The sequence below is a fragment of the Lissotriton helveticus genome, chromosome 6, assembly GCF_964261635.1.
Source record: "Lissotriton helveticus chromosome 6, aLisHel1.1, whole genome shotgun sequence".
Taxonomy (NCBI): domain Eukaryota; kingdom Metazoa; phylum Chordata; class Amphibia; order Caudata; family Salamandridae; genus Lissotriton; species Lissotriton helveticus.
The window spans coordinates 709,048,245-709,067,528 of NC_136067.1; the positions used below are offsets into that span (position 1 = coordinate 709,048,245).

Sequence of the window (19,284 nt, forward strand, 5' to 3'; positions counted from 1 at the left end):
CCAGTGGCACCATAGCCTGATCGACTGCCCTATAGATAGAGTCGTCGACCGCTTGATAAAAGTCCTCATCCCAAGAGGCATAACTGAGAGGATCTTCCTCTGCGTAGTGGCCACCACCCCCTTGCATCTTGTGGTAAATCAGGCTCTGCTAAGGAGGGAACTGCGGCACCAGCAATAATAGATGCCCTAACAGGCACCAAATGTACACTGGGAAGGAGCCCAGACAATGTGGGGGAACACAGAGGCACCCAATTGATGGGGACTGGCCCCTGGGAACGCTGCAGCCCTTTGAAATCACAGGGCGCCAATCTGGCAAAGCGTCCCCTGCGCTAGCTCTGGCGCCAAATTACGACCCCGCAGGGTGTCAAGAAAAATACCAATACAACCCACAACGGGCGTTCATAGCCTGGGGAAATACACCTAAACTTGCAACCCCGCAGGGTGTCAGGCCGGGAGGCAAGGGGCACCTCAACAGACCGAGGTCACCTGAAAAACGCGCTCAAAAACGCTTCAAACGTGCCCCTCAGGCGTGCTAGCCAGCAGTAACAGGTCGCCCCCTAGCGGCGACAACCATACACCGCGTCACTAAGGGACCAGGATCGATTGAGGAGCGCTGAAAAGCGTCCCGCGATCACCAGGGGACTCTGTAGGGAATAAACAGGTCAGCGCTTGCCAGCAACAGAAAACGCTAACCACACAGACCCCAAACACCAGAGAGAAAAGCCAAAAACCACTTAACTTGCTGCTGAGCAGCGAAGAAAGAGGAAGAGGAAGCAGCTGCAGGGCATGATGGGAGCTGCAGGAGTGCGGACAGCGACGAAGGACTGCCATTGAGACTCTTTGTTTTCCCTATTGTTCATGGGAAATGTAGTTTTTGAAGTGTTTTCTTGCTGCTGTTTGTGCAATAAAGTGAAGAAAGTAAGGCATAATCCGAAGCCTTCGGTCCTGCCATAGAATCTCAGATTTTTAGGAAAAGCCCAATCTTCCATAATTACAGAGTTAATCAATTATCTAATTAGACTTCTAATATATTATTTTTTACTGGCTGTTCTTGTGGAAAGCACCTGGTTTGGATCCTTAAACCTAGCTCATCCAGAGAAATCTCAATTTGAATCTTTCACTTTGGTTTACATATTTTACACAACACAGCAGTTTTAAGGTTCTACTGGCCCGGGCTGAAGCACAAATTCTTGAAATAAAGTTACCCCCTAAAACGAATGCGATGTCCATGTATGTTTCTCATAGGTACTCAGCGTGCTTCAAGTTCACTCAAGGTTTCAGCTGCATTTAACCTAGATTTTAAATAGATAGTAATGCAAGCTATTCTCAGTATGTGTGAGAAGTTAGACTATTCCACTAGAATTTCAAGATTGCTAACTACTGTGCTTACTTACTAACCTTTTAGTGATAAAAGTGGATACACTTCCTACCAGTCTATAGTATTCCGCAGCGAGGCCTAACTCAGAAAAATAAATAAAATGCGTATATGACTGAGGGGGGTTGACACACCACGGGGCATATTATCAAGACAGGCGATACAATTATCGACGTTTTAGCGGCAGAAAAGTGCCGCTAAAACGGCGATAATGGGCTTGATAATATGCTCTATGGAATTCCAATTGAAGCCCATGTTAAATGTGAAGGACATCTAACATGGGCTTCAATTGGAATTCCATAGAGCATATTATCAAGCCCATTATGGCCATTTTAGCTGCACTTTTCTGCCGCTAAAACGGCGATAATGTTATCGCCTGTCTTGATAATATGCCCCCAAGTCTCTTGCTGCAGCAAAATCCTACAGCTTTTAACTATCCCTTCAATATCATTTGACCCAGTCCATCGATGAAAGCCAAATATATACCAAAAGGCTATTTCAGTGCTACTCCCTTCAGTGGACCCATGGTCTAGTGAGTGACATTTTCACCCTTTAAAATACCAGAGCAGAATGAAAGGCTGTCATTATTCACCCTCTCTCCCAAGATTTTCTCATTTCTCATATTAGAGAGTCCAGCGTCCTTTGCCACATACTCATATTATTGTCTTTTCCCTTAATATTTCTGTCATAGACGGTCATATAAACCAACTGAGTTATTGTACAACTGTGTCTAGATATCTGTCTACATCAAAGCATCTCTGAACTCAATTGTGCCTTGTTCATGCGATTAAGAAACTTCACATTGTAAGTTTTATAGATGCACCCTTCTCTCGTACTAAATGCTCCTCCTTCCAGACCTTTTTACAAACCAGAATGGAATACATTTCAGTGGGTGTAGGATCAAAGTTATTCAAGTTTTAGATAAACTATAACCCATATTAAGCCCATTTGACAGAATGGAATAAGTTCATACTTAACCCAGCACACAGTATGATGCACATGTAGTAGTTGCGGAGCATGGCAGGCACATAGTATAGGTCTCACGAGACAGGAGATCTGAGAATGTCTGCGGCTGTGGCACCTGCAGTGGCAGAAGGTGCAATGCCCTAGAGGTGGCATAGAAGGAGGCTGGAACTGTTTCAATGCTGCATGACTGTGAGGCCACCCATTATATAAACTGGATGAGATTTTGCCAGCGAGACCAAAGGCCCTGAGCTAATTCTGCATTGATCTGGTTTCCCAACGGTTGCAAGGAGGAAAACGCAAAGTAAATATGCAGATCTTTTTAATGCATTGGACATTGGCATTTAAAGTGTTGGATAATGAATTTGAGCATAGATAATCTGAGTTTTATTACAACCATTCACCTGAAGAAAAAAAAAAGAGAAGAGAAAATATGTTGCTAACTAAATGCTCGCAATAAAAATAATTAAACATGGACATTTAGGCAGGCTGGTATACATAGCACACTATGTACTTTATTGTTTTAAGATGGCCGTGAGGCTTAGAATCAAAATGGTGGTCATACAGAAACGGTATTTATATAGTTTATTATTGTTTTATAGTTCTACAATGAACACGGCGCTGAACCTAAACTCGTGGCCATCCTGGAAGAGTGAAACAATGATGTTGTATGAAGATTACCATTCCAAGATGGCCTCGTAGTGAACAAACAGTGGGGAGGAAGGCTGTGTTTCACGGCATTCCATAGATGCAGCCCAGCAGCACTGGATGGGCAGCTGCTGGGTGCTCTGAGTGGCCCAATCTCACTAGCTATGGTACTGTAAGGTGCTCCTACAATAAAAAAGAGCAAACAAAGAAAGGAACAGTGGGAGATGAGTGGTTGAACGCTCCCATTTGCCAAAGAAATTGGCACGTGACCTAGCAGACACCGAGAAATATAAACAGGGCCGGACAGGTTGTAGCGGGCATCAGGTGTTTTTCTGGGAGGCTAAAACGGTCGGGCTGGTTTTGCAGGAGTGGGGTGGGGATGGGCAAGTTTTGCAGCATTTCTGCAATATCGATCCCAGTAACAAAAGCTGTAGTGATTCACACTTGCACCCTTGCCTCCCTCCCCAGGGGTGTGCAGAAGGAGGGGTGAGGCTGTCCTACAAAATTGACAGGGCTGCTTTGGTTCCCAGTCCGGCCCTGCATATAAAGGAATGACCAATGAACCCTGCCAATAAAGTACTCTTGGTTGCATATATGATGAGACAAAATGCCATCACTCACAAAGCAGTAGAGCTCATGGCTAAAGTATGTTGTTGACACATTAGCCAGGGGCTGAAGTGGGTCAACCAATTACCCCCATGTTGAATGCTATCCTGGGGCAGAAGTAAAATGTGAAAAGCATCAAACAAACCAATGACTGAAGAGGGGCGACCCAATGCCCCTCTGTGTATGCATAAGAATGCTCACATTCTTTTCATGATTTTTTGTTTAGTACAGAAGCCTGGCAGACCTTCAGGGTTGACAGACCAGATTTAATAAATGTTTTGGGATATATGCATATATTTTGATATTTTTTTAGGGGACAGAATCAACCTGTTTTGACAACGAGATCTATGTCGGGCATGAGGCTCAACACGCAAGAAGTACTCTCACCCTCAAGTATCCAATTCACCATGGCATTGTGACAGATTGGACTGACCTTGAAAAGGTACATTGTTCGCTAAAACTACTGTTTCACCTTGTTCCATATTCTCAGTGATCGGGCTATTTTACATTGGGCAATTTTGCTTCCATTCCCATTCCATACACGTATTTACTGCAACTGATATTGTGAAATATCCATAGTTCGTAATGTGTATTTTTGAAAAATCATGAAATGTACTGTAAGCAAAACAATGAACATTTCCCAATTTCTGCTTGGTAAGTGTGCAATACCGGTACCTGTGCATTACTCCAGACTCCTAATTATAACATTTCTCTCATCTTCTTTCTCTGTGAGATAGATGTAGAACTGGGTTCAACGGCTCTGCATGAGTTGCTCATCCAGTCGATATTTTTATTTTACAGTCTGGGACTTGTAATTCTGTTTACATATTATTGAACCAGGACTGTAATTCCCAAAATGCAAAGTAAAAAATCTGGACTTGAAGAGCCTAAGGATTTTTCCCCCAAAAAATGAAGTCTTTTTCCAGTTGATCAATGCACATTTTTGCAAGTCTCTTTAACATGGCATAATCTTATTGACTAATAGAACCTCAAGGGCCAATTTAGATATTGTTTTAAATTAACTTTGATTTTTAGATAGCTACTATTAATGTCTCAACCAATTAGGTTTATGAGGTAATGAATTGTGTAAATGAATTTCCTTTTTACGAGCTGGACACAAGACGACGAGGAAAGTGCTTACATTCCTATGTAAATAATAACATACCTTATGGAAAACAGTAATTTCAATGGAAAGCAGTTTTCTAAAGACTTGCCATGTGTCTTTATCCAGTTGAGTCACACGCCACATTCACTGCCAAACTATCAACTTGAAGGCTACAAGGAGCTGCAAGACACGACGACAGTGGAGGGTTTGTAGGGCATTATTGTCGCCACGTTTGCTGTTTGTTGATCATGGTGCCACTTGCCATTATTGTTTTTCTTGCAGATAGGCAAGTATACTGGTACACTAGGGTTACCGGAAGGCTCAAAATCCTCGAAACAATTCTTTTATTCTTGTAAAACATAATGTATTCCCATTTGTACCATGTATCATTTCAAAACGAATATGACTATTTCAAAATCTTTTAATTAACATTTTTGGAAAATGATTTGTAACTAACTTAATTTCTTTGCATATGTTCCTGTTTTTCGCAGTAATCGCAGCCATCAAAGAGATTTCATGAAAGTCCTTCTTTCTATGTGAGCTTGCCTAAACAGTGTTTACCCCGAGTCATGAAGTGGCCCCAAGTTATGAGGTGGTTAGGGACTAGTTTGAGCCCCATATACCAAGAACTTTTTACCACCTCCCTGGACACATGACTAGGGCCTTCTGCATGGAAAATGGCTAATGTCATCCCACTATTATCAAACCTAGTGCAGACCCAGAATAACTCTCAAATTTCAGATCAATATCTTTCCTTCCGGGAGCTTCTAAGATCTTAGTAAAGACAGTTAACATCCAGCTAACGTCATTCTTGGAAACCTCTAACCTTCTTCATCCCTCACAGTCCAGTTTCAGAACCCGGCACAGCACTGAATCCACGCTGATGGAGATTACAGACTCCATTAAATTTACATTAGATGGTAAGGCCTTGCCTGGCTAAAATCCTTCATAAAACACAGGGGACAGGCAGTCTGGCTCAAACCGGTCCACTCTGAAACAAACTCAGTCACATACGGCGACTCCCAAGGGTCAGCCCAGATCCCTACTATTTTTAATATACATATGATTCCGCTGGCACACCTTATAGAAGAATCCTTCGGTATCAAGGCGGTCCCCTATGATGAAGACACCCAAACTGCTGCTAACTAACAACAGAAATGACCATGAGGCTAAGAAAAAGTTTCAGCCTGTGTGACGGCAGTTTGGGGTTGGCTCAAATCCAACGCACTACAATGCAACCCAGACAAGATGGAGGTCTTGCTATTTGGATCAGTCCCCAAACAAGGTTGGTCAGGGGCCTGGCTATCCCAATGTCTCGCTCCCACCCCTACTGACAGAGTGAGAAATCTAGGGGTCATAGTGGACAATCATTTAACTCTCAAATACATTTCTGGTATAGTCAAAAATGTGTGCCGGATCCTTCGAATGTTGAGGGCATTTATTATACTGTTACCCTGGGATGCTCCAAAAAACGTGGTCCAGGCACTGATCCTATCTAGACTGGACTACGCAAATGTGCTATATATAGGAATACCAGACTACTTGAAATATAGACAATAAAAATTCCAGAACTTGGCCATTCGACTTCTATGTAAGCTTCCAAAGCACACCTTAATAACTCACTACCACAAACAGGTACACTATTTGCCGGTGAAGAAGAGGATCATCTTCAAAGCACTAACAGTGCCACACTCAGCCTTCTATATAACGGGCCCACCTATCTGCTAGGTAAATTGATCATCTATTGCTCGCAAAGAGCATTGCGTTTACAATCAGCTCATTTTCTATCCGTCCCATGCGCAAAAAAGAAAAGGTGGGGTGGGTCTGCCTGCTCACTGTTGGCGACCAAGCTATGGAATGATCTTCAGTTTCACCTGAGAGGTCTATTAGTTAGACATGGAATTATTCCATTAGGATCTGAAAACCTACCTGTTTAAAGAATAATTGTTCACGGACCTCGACATTTTCCACTTGCCCAGCGCCGGGACACCGTGGAGTATCCGTGTGCTCAATAAATCCCTTCATTCATTCGTTGAGTTTAAAAATGTTGATGCACGTTTTAGAGAAATCTTATTTCAAAACAACCTTCTTCGGGACAAAAAAGCTCTTCCCAGTTTCCCAATTCTCTCATAATGGTGGCAACGCAACTTTTTCCCATGTTAATCAGCAAATAAATACTCAAACTCCAAACTTTTTATATCTATTTCTTTATAACTTAGCAGCTTGAGTTTTGCATCCTTATCTCATAACTATGGAAACATCCTGTACATACCCACCCATCAATGCATACCTCCTGAAGAGCCTCCTGACAATAAAAAACTCAGCGGAAAGACACACCATTGGCCTCCCCAGAAGGACCCACGTCACACCCCATCTCAAGAAGCTACACTGGCTCCCTATTCAGAAGAGATGCCAGTTCAAGGTGCTAACCCAAGCATACAAAGCGACTAACCACAAGAGCGACCCTAGAACAAGAAGCAGGGATCACAAACAATATAATCCAAACAAAGGTTCTTGAGCAATATTATCAGACTTAACTAAAACAAAGGGATAGTAAGCCCACCAACAAAGCAAGAATAAGCCAATGAGTGTCACAATGTCACAAAAAACCAATACATACATAGGTGCTGAAGTAAATTTAATAAGGCAAAGCATACAAGAACTTGCACAATGAAGGACCAGCATACTTAAACAAAGAGCTGACCTTCCATCAACTGACCAGACACATTGATCCGCCTCCCTCACCCTCGCAGACACCCCAAAGACATGCTGAACAAACAACGGAGGACACTCCTTCTCACACCCAGCAGTCAAGGCATGGAATAAACTCCCCTTGCACCTCAGGACCGCACCAACGCTCCAGCAATTAAGGAAAGAACTAAAGACCTGGCTGTTTGAGGGATTGGACCACCACACAGCGGTCAACATCTCCAGTGCCTCGAGACCCTCACAGATGATGTGCTGCACTCATAAATTTGTGATAGATTGGTTGACCCATATATTATGCTAATGAACGTTATATTTAAAGCTAATACAGACTTACACATTCAGTAACGAAACAAAAAAAATGATTGTATTTATTTATAAAAAGTAACAGGGACCTAAAGACACTGAGTCACATGGTATTATTATGTTAATCAAAAATGGAATCATTGTCCATTTGTAAAACATAGGGCCTTAATAACTATACTTATACTAATTACCCCTACCGCCATTACACCATAACTTCCAGTATCTTCCGTTATCTAAAGAGTACTGATGCAGCTTACTTCTTCGACTTATGATAGTGATACCGTCTGCACTTGCTACTGAGTGCACAAGCACCATTAGGACTATGTCCTATTTATTTCCCCCTAGTCAGAATGACATGTTACAGCCATAAGGTAAGTATCTTTATTTTGAATACTTTGTCACGCAGATTCTTCATCTTATAAAATAAAACCCCCAGCTATCATAGAGGATGCAGAAATGTTCATTTACATCAAAGGGAGATGGGTGGCACCTATATGTCTTTTGCCATGGAGCCCCATCTCCGCACTAGATGGGCAACAACAGGTCGGCGTAGTTGCTTGGAACACATTATATCATTTAATTTTTATTTTAATCCAGAAACTTTAGGATCCTGGTAAATCTATTATCACGGTCATTTAGTTGGCATTATTCAACTATTTCTGTGAAAAAAAGAATTCAAGTAGCACGTTGCAGCTGTGTTAAGTACAGAAATATATTTGCAGTGACCTTTTTCCATAACAAGTTTGGGTGAGGTGTAAAATTAATCTCAAAGTCCTCCTTTGCATGTTGGCAGATGCAGTGCAGACACTTAAAGGGAGTGCGAGGCCAAGATTATGACTCCCAAGTACTGGGGCCATGACTCCCAGGCTCACATTCAGTCAATGGAAATGTGGTAACAAAGGACTCTCCCACCCAAAGGACTCTCCCACCCATTCTGGGCCCAGGGTCAAGAAGAAACAAATCAAACATCACACGCCTCTTCTTATTCCTTGTCTACTGCCAAGCACCAAGATTCCGAGTTGAAACAGCCCTCGCTAGAGGCCTGATGATCTCCTCCTTCTTCACTGTCTTTTTAGGACATAAGACTCTCTTTGGTACTGTGTCTCTCTCCCATTGCCTGAGAGCATTTGGGCTCTTCCCTGAGGTCCCTGTTCAAGGTGTTCAGTATCAGGGCACCACTTGCTACACCTACCCTTTTACTCCTTCCCTGCGTGCTAAAATCAGCAAAGTATTCAGTTCCATTTGGTATTGTTTCTCTAAGCCTCAGACTTCTCAAACAGAAAACTACATTGGTGTCTTTGTCTATCTTCTTGCTGGTCCCAGGTGGCCGAATGAGGTGCTGATGTCTCAAGTGGACTCAATCCTGTCAATCAATAGTCTAAGCGCTGGTGATTAGTAATCTCAAGATCACTTGCAGAAGGCTACAAGGTTAAGGAGTGCAAGGTGCAAGGTTCAAGTGGTTTACATTAGCCCATCTTGGCACAGCATTTACCACAGAGTACTGCAGCCGTGGCTCCTCCCCTATGGCGGTTGAGCGTCACCCCCCCCCACACCCGCCAGCAGCCTCAAAACTGCAGGAAAGAAAAAATAAAATGATAATAAACACGTTTTATTATCGTTTTTATTTTTCCTTTTCTGACAAGTCTTTTAGGGCGAGGCCATGGGAGATGACAGGCTGCAGAAGTAGAGGCACTGTTGTCAGTGCCATGACGGTTTGGCCGGCCGTCTCAGGCCAGCCAAACAGTCATGCGCACTAAAGCTGTATCCAACCCAAGCTGCAATGCCAGGTTGGAGACAGCAGGCACAGGCTCCCAGTCCAACTGGGAGGGCAAATTCATGGCACTCAGGCCAATTCTGGCGCTGCTTTCATGCTGCCACCAGCAGCATGGGATCAGCCTCAGGATTGGCCGCAGTGGAGTCTGGTAGCCTTTGCCTGTGGAGAAAAGGAGCAGAAGAGCTTACCCCTCATTCACCCACCCCACCCCGCCACTCTTTATCAACACCAGCCACTACTGGAGTACTGTCAAAGTGTCTTTGGTGATCTCCTTTCAATGAGTGCACTGTTTGGAGAAGTGCTAAACTAATCCCTCCTTTTATTTCTAATTCAACCTTGCTCATTAGTATCCAGATGCCAGTGTGCTGCAAGGGTTTTCAGAGGACTTCTTCTGTTTTGCCACAGATGTAACCGAAAAGGCTAAAACCCTGGAAATCATCTAGTCAGCAGAGATGAGAATTATCAGTCAGTCAGTCAAGTGCTTTTATTGGACTGGAAGCGATGCAAAGATAAAAAACAATGTCAACAGACACAGATACATACAATCTAGTAAACAATACATCACGTCAATTTACTAGTGTCCGAATGAGTAAAAGTGACATCATATGCCATTTTACTCCAATGACACATCAGAAGAGACATCACATGACCTTTGCCGCCTCAGGAAATCACAGGATGCAGTATCCCAAAAAATGGGACCATTATGAGATCACATGAAGTAACACTACAGGAGTTAAAAAAACAAAAACAGGCAAAAAATAAAATAGCAATAATAACAGATTCACATCTATTATAGATACCTTCCAAATATAAACATGCATACTGTTGTGATCTGTCAGGAATATGTCAGAGAACAATCACATGCCGCCATGTAGACCCACAAATGTCCAATTGAACCCTCAGTTGCCAAGAAATAGATGCAAATGGCCAGACCCAGTAATAGAACAAATGTCCAGAAGAGCTTCAAATACCTAATCAGATGCAGAAACTTGAGTGCCCGCCATCATTCACCAGGCTCAGCCATCACTCATAAAAACACATAGCTGTAAATGTCCAGGCAAAGCTGAAATGCAGGCATAGATCTAAATGCCCAAGTCCGACCCACAATTTCCAGGCTCACCCTCAAATCATCAGAAATAGCCTCAAATGCCCAAGGGCAATCTCTGGAGCCCATGTACAGCTTCACCTGCAAATGAAAAGTTCTTAGTAGCAATATCCTGCTTTGTATGCCTCTCCAGATTCTCTGCTACTTTACCTGACACTTTTCTGATCTTAGGGTGCACCGACGGGTGGTCAATTATGCTGTTTATTGATGATACAGGCATGCCACAACTCTCCACTGTGCACAGCACAAAATAGAGCATGAGGGGATTTTCAGTGGGGCTTCAACCTATGTGTGCATGGTCTGAGCAGACCATGGGATAGCCAATTGATAGGTAGACTCCCTGCCTCAGTGTGTGGTGGGCCCCGGAACATAAAGCAATGCAGCATCTCTCAGTTCTTGCCTAAGTCCTGTCTGCATCTCAATGTGGTGTGCCCAAGGCGGGCAGAAATATTTAAGACCTCTCTCTCCACTAACCCATAAATGGCATGGAGAAGGCTGCTAAGAGTGCTGCAAAAGGTTAGCGAGCATAAACTGCAGAACATACGCCTTGCTCTTAAAAAAGAACCATACCTTGTTAAATCTTGAAATACTTTCATAATATCATTCAGTACCACTTCCGGAGAGGCATAGTTAAGGTGATTTTGGAAAAGGGTGGAGAGCTGAATAGGGATTAGTAGGTTAAGGCTTTAGTTTGGCTTCACTGTAAAAGGTTCTATATTTTCCTTCCTGGCAATTATCAATTAAAGTTTGAGCCTTTGTCATGAGTAGGGGACTGGGAACATGGAAGAGGGATGTGATCATATAGACAATGCTGATCAGGTCAGTAGACCCTGCTGGGGATGTGTTAAAGTCATCCTAACTCTGGAATTCCTTAGCTATCATGACACGTTGTCGAGTCCCTGCAAACATCTCTAAAGGCCAATTTTTTACAAGTTAATCTGAGAGAGATTCACAGTAGAGCTGTCTGCACTCTAGCACAACACTAGGCAAAACATGCTCAAAGGAAGAAGCTCACCAGTGGAGTTATGCACTCTGTGAAAGCAGCTAATTTCCGTATTGAAACAAAAGGAGATCTAATTGAAACACCATGACATGAGGAGGTCATTTAAAATCTGGCCTCATAGGTAAAGCCACTATATTGTATTCATGTACACGTTTGTCTAATTATCCTTGCAGCACACCTACAGTACTGGACCCCACACCAACCACCTACGGAGCCCCCCAGGGGTCCTCCCTCAGCCCCATGCTTTTCAACGTCTACATGGCTCTGCTCACCCTCATCGTCAGAACCTATGCACTCAACATTGTGTCATACGCAGAGAACACCCAACTCATCCTCTCCTTATCCAAGGAACCCAACAACGCCAGATACAACTTTCAAGAAGGAATGGAAGCCGTAGCCAAATGGATGAAGAGCAGCTGCCTACAACTCAACACCAACAAAACAGAAGAACTCATCATGGGCCCAAACCCCAGCACCTGGTAGGACAGCTGGTGGCCGCCACCCTCAAAGCCCACCCACCACCACGGACCACGCACGCAATCTTGGAATCATCCTGGACTCCGAGCTCAAAATGGACTTCCAGATCAACTCTGTCTCATCCTCCTGCTTCCAAACCCTCCGCCTCCTACATAAGACCTTCAAACGGATCCCCCTCGATCACAGAAAGACCGTCGATTCGCCCTCGTCACCAGCCGACTCGACTACGGCAACGCACTCTATGGCCGGAATAAACAAAAACCTCACCCGCAAGCTACAAAACATCCAGAACGCCGCCGCAAAGCTGGTCCTCAACCTGCCAAGACACTGCCACATCTCCCAGCACACTCCACTGGCTCCCCATCGAGGCTAGAATCACCTTCAAGATTCTAATCTATGCACACATGGCCTTCCACAACACTGGACCAGCATACCTGAACAGCCAACTCAAATTCCATGCACCCCAAAGGACCCTAAGATCAGCCCAGCTCACCTACACAGTGGTCCCCCGCACCAGAAAGACCAGATCGAGAGGCCGCTCCTTCCTCACGGCCAGAGCCAGGAACGCCCTTCTGCTCCACCTCAGACAGACAACATCGCTCTCCATAATTCCATATTCACGAGAAACCTTAAGACATGGCTCTTCGACAGACCCCTTCCTTGATGGACTGGAACCTGCACCCCCCCCCCCCCCCCCCCCCCAGCGCCTTGAGACCCTTACGGGTGAGTAGTCGAGCTTAACAAACATCTGATTGATTGATTACAGTAAATCTATATGACAGAAAGTTATTGAATTGTAATCAGTTGTATGACTATCAGTACATGTATAATCAAGTTAAACATTACCTAAACGGAAATGTACTAATGAACCATGGCTATAATATCTAGCCTCCCTGTAGTCCACCTGAAATGCAATTGTATCTGATGTGCACATTTTTGTAAAAGTTGTATAAACCAGTTTCCAAATCATCTGAATTAAAAATTGTTTAAAGCTTGCATGTATGTATAAAGAACTCCACTCACACAAATGGTAATTTAGTTAGTTACCAATAATACACTGGGGCAAACCCTCCACAGCATACATTATACATGTTTCCATATTCCCCACTTCTTGGCCAGACCCACAGAGGACCACATCCTAAAACTAATTATAGAATGTGTTTTCCCATGGGTTGTTCCTTTGCAACCCTTATGTGAATGGTGGGTGTTAGACTGGCATCCTTGGCATGGTTTTCTCCTACCTTTTTTTGCCTTCAGACCTCCTGAATACTGCAGGCCTTAGGACTCTACGCACTTTACCACTTTACCACTGCTAACAGGTGCTAAAGTTCCTGTGCTCCTTCCCTAAAACATGGAGACATTGGCTTATACCCAATTAGCATCTTTAATTTACTTGTAAGTCCCTAGTAGAGTAGTACTACCTGTGCCCTGGACCTGTAAATTAAATGCTACTACAGGGCCTGCAGCACTAATTGTACCACCCACTTAAGTGACATTCTAAACATATCTCAAGCCAACCATTGCAAAGCCTGTGTCTGCAGTTTTAAACTACAATTTCAACCTGGCTTAGTAAACCCTCTGCCATGCCCAAACCTTCCATTTTAATACATATGTGACACCTATGGAAGGCATGTGACAGCCCATGGACAGGATGCAGTGTATTTAAAAAGTAAAATATGTACTTTTATGTTTTACATATCCAGGTAGTGAAAACCCCTTAACTTCATTTTCACTACTGCAAGGCCTACCTCTCAAATAGGATACAATTGGAATTACCTTATTATATTTTATAAGCGTAATTTCCAAATGGGAACAGGTAATGCCTTCATGTTTGGTGTCTCTGGAATTGCAATTTAAAATCCTAACTTATGCCACTGTAGAAAGCTGGCATTTTCTTGCCTCAGCCATTTACTGCCTGAAGCTTGTTTTTGGGTCACATGACTGGATGTGGGTGACAGTTGGAATTTGTATATTCCTTCTGGACAGCCTCACACAATGGGGAGCTTAGCTGTGACTAGAGGGGCCACTACTGACAGGATGGGAGCCCAGCCCCACTTACACTTGAATAGGCTGTGTCCTGCCTCCACACAAAGGGCTGTATACACCTGTAGTTACTCTAGAGACAGGGCCAGGAAGGCAGGGCACATGTCTAATTCAAAGACAAGCCTCTAGAAGCTCCTCCCCACTTCTGTGGCACAACTATGCATAAAACTGGACCTCAGACACCAACTCTTTAGTACACTTCAGGATATGTGGATGTTCTGCCAGGAAGAATGATTTCTGTGCTACTACAAGGACTGCCACTTTCCTCTGCTGAACTGCTGCTCCGAAGGTATTGCTGCCCTGCTGTGCTGAACTGCTGCCTGTTGCTCTCTTGCCTGGATGAGAACAGCTGGACCTGCATCTTTTGAACCCATAGTGACTCCAAGGACTAGTTGACTGGCCTCCTGATCTGAAGCCTCAGGGACATAACAGGCTTCCAACAACCTTTCATCTGCACCTGGACTCTGCCATCTGTGAGTCTACCCTGCCAAGTGGTGGCACCCCAGTACTGGCCACCTGAAAGTGAGCCTAAGGTGCTATGCCAGCCTCTGCGGATCCAGCGGAACCAACGTATCTCTTCTACTGCACAGTGCAAATCTAAGCAGAACCGATGCACTGCTGCTGCTGTGTGGTTTGGACACATCGCAAAGATCCACATCACATCTCAACTCTTCAGAACCGCCGCATCACCCCAACTGCGTGACATATCCTTGTTGAATTCCCTCGCAACTCTTGTTGACAGCGGCCTCGACAATGAGACTGGACCCCTCATTGCAACCTTGCAGCTGTTTGGAACTGAGGTGCAGTACATCCTCAATACCAGATTTCGCATCGCAAGCCCCGCCGACAATTTTCCGGATTGCACTGACGCCAGTACGCCGCCTTCACTCAATTGAGAGAACAGGTTCCGCATTGCAGGCAACCCTTAATTCCGATCCCGGCACGGAATAAAAGACCTCGAGGCCAGCTCACTGCCCGCCCCGAGTGCGGCTGAACATTTAGCCCCATTGGATTATTCCTGATTAGGTGCACATCTTGCGACTGGTGATACCTGCAACCCTGACGCGACAGCGTACTGTCTTGCCCACAAGGCAACACTACAGTAAATTACAGGCAATTGTTTTCAGGCACTATAGTTGAAAGTCCTGATGATGATCCAACATCCCTTGGTTAAGGATCGAAACGCCGTCGGCAAAGTTGTCAACCTTATACACAGTGATTTGTATATGATATTATGTGTAAAGGTGACGTTTTTGCCATTGTTGTTTGTTTTATTGTAATTATTTGATACAAACTACAAGCTAAATAACAAATGGTGAAAAAGGGGTCACAGGGAAATATTTAAAGACCAACTACCAGGATGAAGTCCCCAAATCAGCTATCTAAACACAAAACACAACCTGGGGGTCTAGAAGGGAGCTATATAGTGATCCCTACATTCACTGCACTCCTGTATAAGTGAGCAAGTGTATTGGATACTAGAACTCGCTTAGTGCCTAAAATAGAAATAGAAATATAACCTCACAGATCTATGATCCACTGTGATTGCTTGAATGGACCCATCCAGAGAGAAAGGATTTCCATCAACATAATGTGTAGATCAAATTGTTATCATTTGGTCATCCAGAACTGGCTGGTGTGTCTTTTGATCATTAAGACCATACCAGGCCACAGACTCGTCGGGGTCAAGCTCTCAATCACTGTGACAACCACAGAGCTCTGATCTAGATGGGAATTGGTGCAGTACGAAAGAAAAAAGTGGTGTAGATTAAAACAGGATAGAGAAACAATGAAAGTAAACTTTAATCGACATTGTACTCTCCCTCCTTAAAACCAAGCAAGTGAAGCAGTTTGGAACAAATAACTGCTTCTCAAAAGGCTTCACTTGCTTGGTTTTATTGAGGGAGAGTACAATGTCGATTAAGCGAGTTCTAGTATCCAATACACTTGCTCACTTATACAGGAGTACAGTGAATGTAGGGATCACAAACTACAAGCTGCCTGAGCCTTTCACCGTGTTTGTTTGCTATGTGAGTTCATGGATACAGGTTTGTGTCCCACTGTAATTAATTCACTTTTGTTTTATTTCATTTATTTGCATAATAAACTGCCCTTATCAGGCTGGATAACGGCTAAAATATAGTACCAATTGGGGCTGTATTGATTTCAATTGTATTCTTTACTAACTCAGGGACCACTGTCTCTTATAATAAGTTAGCTCCCAAGGTCCCTGACCAATTCAAATTGGGTTCCCTTGTACTTTATATACATCATTCAACGTGCTGGCACTCTAGTAGTAATCTGAAATGTGTGTGCTGTTCACATAATTGTTCTGTAGCAATAATCCTAACAGCGAAGCTTTGACAAACTTTCAGTTGTGTAACTATTTGATCGGCTCAGAAATATTGAGGCGTTCGCACTTGGACATTCAGATGCGCAGACAAGGACTATCTTAATATAAGATTCCAGTGACTAGTGGAAATGATGCATGCTAACTGTCGGATAACCTCTACATGCCATGCTATTCGCCTTAAAATGTACCAATTACATGGCTTAAAAGACATGCGTACTGACCTCTCGTGTCTCCAATGTCTATTATATTTAGGAATTGATAGAGCTCTAGCTCCAAACCATAGTGCTTCATTTGTATCTTGTGATCATCAAAGGTACGAAGACTATAATAAAGTGTGTATGTTCTGCAGATTTGGCACTACACATTCTATGACCAGCTGCGTGTTAATCCGGAAGAACATCCAATCATGCTGACTGAGGCAGCCATGGATCGAATGAGCAAGTCGCAGATGGCTGAAGTCATGTTTGAAGTTTTCCATGTCCCCTTTGCTTTTGTAGCTGTGCAGGCAGCACTGGCTCTGTATTCATCTGGAAGAACCACAGGTAGTATGATTGAGTTATTATTCTGAATTGTTTATAATCAATTGATCGAAAGCCGCAAATCGAGTCAATCTTGCACATTAAGGGCTAGATGTATGGCCTTTTTTAGTAGAATGAAAAATCAACAAGTTTGCGAACACTAAAAAGGGTTGTAGCATGTACAAACCCTATTTTGCTAGTCAGTAACCTAATACCGACTCGCAAAATAGGGTTTGCAAGTCACTATTAGGAAGGGGTGTGCCAAGGGCGTCCCTTCCCAATAGTGAGTCGCAATGAGATGTACAATTGTTTTGCAATCGCAGGGCCGTATGTATCAAAAACGAATTTTGCGAATCCCTAATTGCGATTTCTTGTGAATCGCAATTAGAGAATCGCAAAATGCCGCTCGTGTGAGGAGTTCCTTTGCCAAAACTCGAACCGCGCTACAGGAGTAGCTTGTAACTGTTCCAGCCCTTATTGCCACCGTGAGGAGTGTCAGAGGCGAGGCCGCAGAGGAGGCGAGAGGCGCGGCCCCGGGACTGCGAGGACCAGCCCACAACAACCACAGCTGTGTCCTCTTCCCGGGTGAGCCGCGCCCCCTCCCAGTGCCCGCCCCCTTCTGAGCGCTCTTCACTCCTCGCGGCCCCCGCTCTGCGGGGGCCGCTCGTGTGAGGAGTTCCTTTGCCAAAACTCGAACCGCGCTACAGGAGTAGCTTGTAACTGTTCCAGCCCTTATTGCCACCGTGAGGAGTGTCAGAGGCGAGGCCGCAGAGGAGGCGAGAGGCGCGGCCCCGGGACTGCGAGGACCAGCCCACAACAACCACAGCTGTGTCCTTTTCCCGGGTGAGCTGCGCCCCCTCCCAGTGCCCGCCCCCTTCTGAGCGCTCTTCACTCCTCGCGGCCCCCGCTCCGCGGGTGCCGCTAGTGTGAGGAGTTCCTTTGCCAAAACTCGAACCGCGCTACAGGAGTAGCTTGTAACTGTTCCAGCCCTTATTGCCACCGTGAGGAGTGTCAGAGGCGAGGCCGCAGAGGAGGCGAGAGGCGCGGCCCTGGGACTGCGAGGACCAGCGACCAGCCCACAACAACCACAGCTGTGTCCTTTTCCCGGGTGAGCCGCGCCCCCTCCCAGTGCCCGCCCCCTTCTGAGCGCTCTTCACTCCTCGCGGCCCCCGCTCCGCGGGTGCCGCTCATGTGAGGAGTTCCTTTGCCAAAACTCGAACCGCGCTACAGGAGTAGCTTGTAACTGTTCCAGCCCTTATTGCCACCGTGAGGAGTGTCAGAGGCGAGGCCGCAGAGGAGGCGAGAGGCGCGGCCCTGGGACTGCGAGGACCAGCGACCAGCCCACAACAACCACAGCTGTGTCCTTTTCCCGGGTGAGCCGCGCCCCCTCCCAGTGCCCGCCCCCTTCTGAGCGCTCTTCACTCCTCGCGGCCCCCGCTCCGCGGGTGCCGCTAGTGTGAGGAGTTCCTTTGCCAAAACTCGAACCGCGCTACAGGAGTAGCTTGTAACTGTTCCAGCCCTTATTGCCACCGTGAGGAGTGTCAGAGGCGAGGCCGCAGAGGAGGCGAGAGGCGCGGCCCTGGGACTGCGAGGACCAGCGACCAGCCCACAACAACCACAGCTGTGTCCTCTTCCCGGGTGAGCCGCGCCCCCTCCCAGTGCCCGCCCCCTTCTGAGCGCTCTTCACTCCTCGCGGCCCCCGCTCCGCGGGTGCCGCTCATGTGAGGAGTTCCTTTGCCAAAACTCGAACCGCGCTACAGGAGTAGCTTGTAACTGTTCCAGCCCTTATTGCCACCGTGAGGAGTGTCAGAGGCGAGGCCGCAGAGGAGGCGAGAGGCGCGGCCCTGGGACTGCGAGGACCAGCGACCAGCCCACAACAACCACAGCTGTGTCCTTTTCCCGGGTGAGCCGCGCCCCCTCCCAGTGCCCGCCCCCTTCTGAGCGCTCTTCACTCCTCGCGGCCCCCGCTCCGCGGGAGCCGCTAGTGTGAGGAGTTCCTTTGCCAAAACTCGAACCGCGCTACAGGAGTAGCTTGTAACTGTTCCAGCCCTTATTGCCACCGTGAGGAGTGTCAGAGGCGGGGCCGCAGAGGAGGGGAGAGGCGCGGCCCCGGGACTGCGAGGACCAGCCCACAACAACCACAGCTGTGTCCTCTTCCCGGGTGAGCCGCGCCCCCCTCCCAGTGCCCGCCCCCTTCTGAGCGCTCTTCACTCCTCGCGGCCCCCGCTCCACGGGTGCCGCTCGTGTGAGGAGTTCCTTTGCCAAAACTCGAACCGCGCTACAGGAGTAGCTTGTAACTGTT

The 19,284-nt window shown here is 45.8% G+C and overlaps 1 protein-coding gene and 1 long non-coding RNA gene across 8 annotated transcripts in view; one reads left to right on the forward strand and one right to left on the reverse strand.

The window, feature by feature from the left end:
• Positions 1–19,284, reverse strand: part of LOC144762888 (uncharacterized) — a 438,864-nt gene that overhangs the window by 302,282 nt on the left and 117,298 nt on the right. The gene's annotated exons all lie outside the window — the stretch shown is intronic.
• LOC144762887 (uncharacterized) overlaps positions 1–19,284 on the forward strand; it is a 258,891-nt gene that overhangs the window by 162,098 nt on the left and 77,509 nt on the right. For 5 of the 7 annotated variants that reach the window (XR_013596158.1, XM_078648184.1, XM_078648182.1 and 2 more), the window contains 2 exons: positions 3,906–4,034; positions 16,814–17,006. The exons of 1 other annotated variant lie outside the window; for it this stretch is intronic. Coding sequence is in view for 5 of the 6 variants with exons in the window: in XM_078648184.1 (XP_078504310.1) it covers positions 3,906–4,034; positions 16,814–17,006 (322 nt within the window). In the remaining variant the exon portion in view is untranslated. The remainder of the gene's footprint in view (positions 1–3,905; positions 4,035–16,813; positions 17,007–19,284) is intronic. One more of the 7 variants, XM_078648185.1, reaches the window with a different exon arrangement.